We start from the raw sequence: 8947 nt of genomic DNA on the forward strand, positions 1-8947 counted from the left end.
AAGAGTATATTCTATCATAATATATATTAAAACATTCTTGTTTATATGTGATGTTTCGGCTTGGGTCTAATTGTCCACGTTGGCTGTAATTGACCACGGTCCCTTACGTTATGGCATGCTTTGGGGCCACTTCATGGAGTCGTGGAGTTCTTCCATTACATTTCATTAAAGTGTGTTTTTTAAAAAGTTGTTTAAAATATTACTTATTTTATTTTTGGTGCAGTAATTGGTGGCCGGGCTGAGGATTCATTTCACTTACAAAACTGGTTTCATAATCACGGATAGATGGAACCCACATTTCAACCCAGATTCTCAGTAGTGCTACCACCTCAGTGCTCTGACCCACACTGTCATTTTTGTTTAAGAGGAACACATTCTGGCTTGCGTAACAGACAACCATAGAATGTAAACCCCACATTGCATAAATACCATAGCATGCTCATAGAATGTTTGTGCATTGGTGCATGGCATCTGCATGCTGCTCACTGTGACACATGAGACACCTCGGGTAAAGTTTTCAATGTCAAAAGAAACAAGTTTGCCTGGTTTGATCTGCACTCCATTGGTATGGATAGGGAAGTACCTTAGCCTGCTTTCTTTTTTAGAAAAGTGCATTCAGAGTATTCGGCTGCAATACATTTCCACGTGATGAGTCACTTCGTTGAGCTATCATTTTTGGCCAGGTCGCTTATGAAAAAGAGCTACGTAGATAACGCCATGAGCCCGACCTGATAAAATAAAAACTGTAGATCGTTAAATAGTTTATTGACGTTTGCTATTAATACAGTCGTAACTACGTGGGCCACAGCATCCAACCATCCAATGTTGTTGTTACCCGTATCCACGTCTGCTAAATAAACCTGTTCCTCCACAAGTCATTAGCGCAATATAGAATTATCAGTGTAAAATTATAGACCTGTGGGGAAATCCAGTGCAAAGAGTGTGAATAAACTGCCTTCGACAAGAACACACTATGGGAGTGAGCACACCGGTTCGGTTTTAAATTGCTTCAAGTCTCCCGGGACCCATCCAAAATGTAATGCGTGAACGGGGAAATCCTGTGCTCACTCTGAAGTCTAAAAGGGGCATCGGCTTCCAAGTGGGTTTTGAGTATTCCATTCCAGCACTTTCCCTGTGTGTGACCACAGCATGCAACCAGAAGGAGATTCCTGTAATAATATGGAATGAGTCACATAGCGTTAATTTAGCTGCCATTTTCTGTTTAAGTTAAAGTTATCGGTCAAGTCGTCGACAAACTGCAAAATTGTAGTCAAGTCTTCGTCTGTGTATTTCATGTAGTCATTCACTTAGTCTAGTCGAATAAAGCGGTTAAAAATTTAGTCCACCTTGTTATAAACTGTTGGTATGATGGACGCACAATTTCCTCCCCTAACCCAACATTATACAGGTAGGAACAACAGTTCCACACTGCCCACCAGGGATTATTTGTCTGTCGTGCACAGCCCCTCCCAAACATGTACGCTCCCGGATTGGTTGAAGTGAGTCACGTGACCGCGAGCTCTCTGTCGTGCACGAATGCGCTGTCCAACCAAGTTCCAACCTGCCCACTCCGAAGGAACGTGTTCAGGTCAGCCAATCAGTGAACTCAGGAAAGATGCTTATACATGTCTCGTCAATCACCATATTTGGTCTTTCTCGGTGCATGGAGACTAATAATGTTTCAAAATTATCTTCGGATGCACCTTCGTTCAAAGACTGCAGTTTATTTCACCTTGTCAGACTCAAGTGCACTTTTGGTCTATGGTGGGTGAAAGTAGTGTCATTGTCATCATCAAGTCATGATGTTCGTCCACTTATGGCCATCGTTCAACAAAATAAAAAAAACAGTCCCGACAAATATTTTCGTCATTAGCTTCATTTACAAAATTAACACTGCAGCCATCAGCTAGACAAAGCCACCAGATGTCATATACACATACGGAGATTTCTCATACAGCCATACAGGCTGTTTGAGAAAGAGCTCTTAGTGGGCACCTTTGAGGACCAGTGTGGAAACAGGGGGATGGGGGGTTGTGTGGCCAAGCACTACGTCAAGCCACCTTTATTTCTCCAGTGCCAATGCCTACACACCGCACCATTCACTCAGTTAAGGTGGCGTCAACCTTTGTGGAAGCCAGAACAGGTTCTCATAACCTCAGCCACTTATTTTAGCCATGTATGAGATTTGAACCCAAGTAGCTGGGTTTGTCGAACAAAGTGCTAGCTGCCTACACCGCCACTCCCAAGATGTCTCACACTTTTGTGGATGTGTGAATATGGGCCACAGGATGGCGGGTGAGAAACAAGCCATATGCCGTTTCCCTTGCTACCTTCATTCAGTATTCGAGATAGTTGGGTGGCTCAGAGGTCAGTGTTGAGCTGGTACCACTGCGATGGGGGGGGGGGTTTAATCCAAACAGCTGCATGTGATTAAACTGGATTCTCAAATATCGTGAGATAATGGTCTCAGCTTGGTAACTGATGACCGCACAATAAACTGTCGCAAATAAATGTGGTTCCGCACTTAATTTAGCACAATGCCAGCTCTGAGAATGATACATATTGGTTTGTCATGCGGGAAACATTATACTCATGTGGCAAGATGGGTGGGAATTTGCTACCAGCTACTATACAGACTTGAGGGCACTCAAAGGAATCTCAGAGGCAGCTTTGTGATATTACCTTGTTGTGTAGGCAATTTTCACAAAGGGTTGCTGCACTGCACTGCCAGAGATTTTAATAGATACTTCACCTCAATACATGACATAGCACAACTGAGCTACACTTAAGGGATAATTCCAAAGCATATCATAGATATTTAAAACAAATCTTCACAAGACCCCACTAGCTACTGACAATAGGCCCAAATGGTTACATGCCACGTCAACCGAATAACCCCTCTCTCATACAGCAGCGGCAGTAGGCAGACCAGATTAGTCAGCACTCACTCAAATTCCACCATATGACTTTCCCAGTTCTCCTGTAAAACGGGTTATTCTAACTCACAACACTCGTGACACAATGGTCGCAAGTAGTAGAAGCATAAGCAGAACACCAAAAATCAAGAAAATAATATCTCCTTCCCAAAATGCTTTGCTTGTTTTGTTTAGAAGGGCAGGGACCTTAAACTGGAGAGCAAACACAAACGTTTAATGGCTAAAAATGAACAGCTCAGTGACCACCCGACCGTCTCACTATCATCCGCGAGCAGTAAAAGCAATAAGAGAATACAAGTATGCGCAACGGTGCGCATGCTTTCACAAGACGAGGTGAAAACGAGAGACAACTACTGGACACAGAGTTTTAGGAGTTTTTTTTGTTGTGATGCTGCGCCACAAGGCACCACTGAAGCTCATGCATAACGTTTTTTGAAGGCAATGAGAGATCAAGAGTTTATTACAGTATACCAAAATGTAAACAAAGGGATGTGGTTGTGTTAACCAACTATCAGGCACATGCAGCGTGTAATGGGTTATTATTTTTGGTAATTTAATGGAGATTTGGTAGATGCCGAGAGGTGCGCTGTTATGGGGCATCTGGTCTGGGGTTTGAGAGACCGGTGTTAAATAATGACCCAGCAATCAATACAAAGTAATGTTTCACTAACCAAAGTTCATACTTATTAACAGATGGAAAAAGCTTAGGCGTAAGGGGTGGAAGTAACAAAAATAAAATGCTTTGTCCTCTTGCACCAAACAGAAAACAAACTACTCCAAGCAGATTGACACAGCCAGGTAATTAAATAAAACACCCGTTAATTAAATTGAATTCCACTTTTAATTGACACTACCAACATACCCGTTAAATACACCTAACCGAATTTAAATACACACTCACTTTGATTCGAAAAGTTCTGTTTGATAGGAATTAATAAAAACTCATCTTCAATAAACTAATGTGCAATGCTAGTTAAGAAGAAACGTGTGTATGCAAGTATTTAAAAAAAGGTTTGCATATGAACATAATAACCATGCCCCCTCTTCTTTAGACAAATTGCCTCTGGATTATCCTAATAGGTCACATAACACACTGGATACCCTTGCAAATGAGATTACCCAGGTAAAATATTTTGCCAACTAAGCAATGTCCATTAAAATTTGGTTTTATTTAATTCCCCTATTGTTTGAGGCAATTCACCTCAAGGTTATTCAAATCAAATGCTTATTTATATATTTTGTATTCAAATACATTTAATTGACCGCTTTCCAAATGTCCACGATTGAAAAAAAGCTGCCAGCCAGCCAACCAAAGCGTCTAAACTCCACTCATTCCCTCCATCCAGCTGACTCGTCAAACGCAACGTGTAAAGGAAGGAAGACTTTGCACAGACTCGCACTCACGACATACAAGTCAATGTTGGTTTCAGCGAAAGTTAGTGACTTTAAGACATTCATTTGTGAGAAACGAACACATCTGTGGATCCCTCCACACTCGTCACTCTGTCTCACGCCCTCCTGTGTGTGTGTGTTTATCTCTGGTCAAAGTAACGCCTTTTGCTGTTGATAAATCACTTTTTTTTTAGTGGTGTATTGCTATTATTCGTTTACTACTATTGCTAGAAGTCAACGGGATTCTAACGTTTACTTAGGATGGTTGATATAAGGAAGTCGAGTTGGATAATTGTCTACTGAAAATAATGACAGGGCAGGCTTAATTCAACAATACAAGTTTTGTAAGTCTTAAGGTGAGCTGGCATCGCTGTCAGTATATGTTTAAAATAAATCCAAATGGCATATTGTGAACATTACACTTTCTTCAAAGCACAAACATTTACTTTATACAGATAACTCAGTTCTGTCTCCACATATAAATACAAACGCACACTTTGAGTTCAACTTAGACTATTGGCTTTTCGGACCAATATTACTAGTTTTAAGCAAGGAAACTCTAGACCCGCTTCGATGTTCTCGGTCTCATCAGCAGTCTTGGCTTGTTAACAGTCTTGACCGGGTTCCAAGAAGCTGTTAGCAAGGGCATTCCATCTAAACGATGGGGCCCCCGTTCACATCAAAAGGCAACATTGTTTACCAACTCATCATGCCTGGTTATTGTGCGGTATATGAAGAGGCCGAGTTCTTGCTTTAATGCTCTTACAGGTTCTTAAATGTATTAAAAGTCTATTAAAAAACCAGACTTAATTGAATTAAAGGGCTAATTCCAGAGTTTAATTGAACACTATACTGTGGTCTTCACATTCAAACCCTCCTTCCTCCATTCATTACAGGAATTCCACTAATCTATCCCAAATCAATGAATAAAATGATTCAGTTAATTATTGGTTTACTGTACACATTAGATTAAAAAGTAGATAAACATTCTATGTCTTCCAGTGATTATATTAAAGTGCAATCGATTAATCTCCCCGAACTTTTACACCAACTATCAACTCCAGTGCCCAACACTGCATTACTGACTTACACCACGTTATTCAAGCCCCCGAGGTTCTGATTACACAGCAATGTTGTTGTTATTATTATTGTATGAAACAAGTTCTGTAGTTTTCAAATCAAGAGGGTCAGTTGTTTGTTGATGCTCATGAATTGCCTCCATAGAGTCACGCGTGTGAATTGGCAATCACTTCATTAAATGGGATACACAGTCACACCGATTTGAGCATATTCTGCATATTCAATTGGACCCTCCTCCCACAGTATTTAACAACTCCAAAGACATTCTAATCAAGCATTAGTGAATTGTTGATGTGGGTTATTACAAGTGTACCGTGGATGTGCTCAGACTGTCATGCCCTTTTCCCTCCAAGAGATCAGGTGCAGATAAAGCAGGCAGCACATTACAACTTCGGTACATGAGGGTTAAGTACGTATTGTATTCAACTGTAGATATTCTGTCTTGTCGCGTTTTAACTACTTTACTCAAACTGATTTATTTTTTTGTTTAAAGGCATTGCTTCAAAAAAGGTATTGTTTTAACTGCACCATTACAGTGGTTGTGTTGCAATTCAACACATGATATCATTAATTTTGCATTACAAAGATCATGATTATTGATCACGAATAGATTTTAGTTCACAAAACAACATAGCAAAACGATTATTCATATATTAATAATTGGCATACAGGGGATGTATTGTTCATACTGGACTGTGGTGACGGTTCTGCAGGCAAGGTTAACGAAGCCAAGTTAACAAATTACGACTAAAAGATTTACTAGATTATAATGACTAACGACTCGGTTAAACATCATTCAAAAGTTGCTAGGTACACGATGAAGATTCACACGTAACGATGAGAGATAATGTAGAGTTGACATTAACAGTTAATGGAACAATGACCATGGTTAAGACGATCATTGACTATCCATAGCTAACTCACCATGACGCTCACAACAGCTGATGTCGATACTACCACGGTCACTTATTTCGTGAACTTCGCTCTGACAATCCCTCAATCCATCCATTTAGAGGACTCAGACCTTACCAGGCTTTCTCGTCTCACCAATCACCATACCTGTGCCCTACATTATTACAGGCCAATTCAGACCTTACTGGTCACCCCGTGCCTCTTATAAATCTCAAGGTTCATCCTACAAAGACCCATCACAAAGGAGAAACACAAACAAATAGACAATTAATGTTTTTGGCCCGTATTGAAACGGCTGTACGACGTATGGACCTGAAAACTCAATTTCCCTGTACAAGAATTCGGGGTAAACCCTGTGGGTTGACTAACCTTTATGCATGGCCGTGTTTAATCACCAATTAAACTGCGTGTGACCAACCACCACCACCATCACACTCACTCATCAACACTGCAGAATCACAACACTCACCACTGTTCATCATTCTGCTTCCAACCCACTGCTGCTCCACATCTGAATGATCTCCCACCGTCGTCTCATTTCAAAAGTTATTTATTTGAAACTTTGCTCTATTCAAGCAACGTGTTATCCGTTCTGGATAATCGCTGTTCGTTTTCGATTGAGATTTCGAACCCTTCGAACCTTATAGGCTCATCGGATTCCTCCAGGACAGTATCAATATTCTGATTACGAATATTCAGACTTGCAACCACTCATTACGACATTCACAGATTCCTCCAACCAAACTTCTCTGAACTTCTCCAAAGCCACAGGCGGTGGCTAGGAGATGTTAACTACCTCGCCTGGCATGCAAGGAGGCATTGGGTTCGATCCCGATGCCTGCTGTATATGTGGAGTTTGCGTGTGTCTCTTATCATCATCACGGTGGCTAGGAGATGTTAACCATCTCGCCTGGTGTGCAAGGAGGCATTGGGTTCGATCCCGACCCTGATGCCTGCTGTATATGTGGAGTTTGCGTGCCTCTCTAGCATCATCACGATGGCTAGGAGATGTTAACTATCTCGCTTGGTATACAGGAGGCCTTAGGTTCGATCCCGACCCGGATTCCTGCTGTATATTTGGTGTTTGCGTGTCTCTCTCCCCATGAGTGCGTGGACTTCTCTCCTCCACATTTATCATCAACATCCACGCGTTTCGACAATTCGGCTGCCGATAAACATAGCTCCACGTGATGATAACCCACTTCGTCCGAGCTATAATTTGTCATAGCCAGATCGCTTATGAATACGATGCTACTATACAGCTCAGTGGCCCTTTACCCGTTAACATTTTAAAAAGTTAACAGTTTAAGAGAGAAAGAAAGATTTGACTCACGGGTTGTCCACGTCGGGTCCTCGACCCCGACAATCGATGGGGTTGAGCTCGTCGGCGGGGAAAGCGTGGCTCATGTAGTTGTCGTAGCCCACGTAGAACATGCGACGAGCATCTTCTCGCAGCTGAACCCTCAGCTGCTCAGGGAAAGTTGAAAACTTGTGTGGGTCCCCCCAAAAGCCACCACCACCACCCCAACCATACAGGCGGCCACCACCGGTACCAGCGGACGAACCAGCTCGTCCACAGCTGCGTTTGTGAACATCACCACCATCATCATCACCACCATCACCAACACCATCATCACCACCATCATCATCGCTCGTCCTGGTGAAGCCCTCTCCAGTAGCCCACGCCTCGCCGCTGTGAATGTGGCCCATGGCCATGGCCAACAGAGCGGCCACTAGGACCGGTGTGGTCCGTCCCATGGCACCTCGGAGTTGGGTGGCCACCGTGGTTCGTAGCTGCTGCGGTAACAACGCAAGTCATCTCGGCCTCCACATCTTCTCTTGTATCACGGTGGAAGGCGACGGCGAGGTGTAGCACGACAAGCAGGCAGATGTTTGCGAGTGTGCGAGTGTTTGTCCGTCCTGAAATCCCAGCAAGCGATGGTGGCACAAAGCGAGTGTCGCTTGGAATTAAAGATAAAGACGACGGTGAAAAGTGGTGGTGGTGGTGGCGGCTGCTATCATCATCATCGTGTGTGTGTGTACAGTATCTCGCAGACGTGTTCACTTACTGCTTGCTACAACTACTGCTGCTTGTTCACACGCGTGACACGTGTGTGTGGTGTGGTGTGACACGTGTGTGTGGTGTGACACGTGTGTCTAGTGTTACACGCCAGCAGTCTACGTAAGTCGTGGTGGTGGTGGTGTAGTCGTGCTTCGCTGGTGTGAGTGAGTGTACAACCACGACTGTACACGGCTGTGTGTGTGTAGGGGGGTGGGGGTTTAATAGCAAAGCCCTCCCAACGTCACTTCCACGTGCTGCTGATGATGATGCTGATGGGTTGGGTTGGTGGTGGTGGCTGGCGTTGTTGTTGTAGTTGTGCGAATGTTGTGCTACTTGCTGTGGTGGTTATAGCACTGTAGAGTGGTTGTTGGGAGTGGTTGTTGTGGCTTTAGTTGTGCGTCTGGTGGGTGTCTTGTTAGTGATTATTGTTGTCCTGCTGTAGTTGTGTGTGTTGTTGTGGTTATTGTAATACTGTCATGGTTCTTGTTAGACTGTAATGGTTTGTTGGGAGTGGTTGTTGTAGTGGTTATTGTTAGACTGTAGTGGTTTTTGTAATACTGTAAGT

General features: G+C 43.0%; 1 protein-coding gene across 1 annotated transcript in view; it reads right to left on the minus strand.

Annotated features, from left to right (window-relative positions):
- EDEM1 (ER degradation enhancing alpha-mannosidase like protein 1) overlaps nucleotides 1-8570 on the minus strand; it is a 28831-nt gene extending 20261 nt beyond the window's left edge. The window contains exon 1 of the mRNA XM_078872385.1: nucleotides 7654-8570. Within this exon, the coding sequence (XP_078728511.1) occupies nucleotides 7654-8078 (425 nt within the window). The 5' untranslated portion in view covers nucleotides 8079-8570. The remainder of the gene's footprint in view (nucleotides 1-7653) is intronic.
- Nucleotides 8571-8947: the final 377 nt, after the last annotated feature.

This window comes from Lampetra fluviatilis, chromosome 34, assembly GCF_964198595.1.
Source record: "Lampetra fluviatilis chromosome 34, kcLamFluv1.1, whole genome shotgun sequence".
NCBI classification, from domain to species: Eukaryota; Metazoa; Chordata; class Hyperoartia; order Petromyzontiformes; family Petromyzontidae; genus Lampetra; species Lampetra fluviatilis.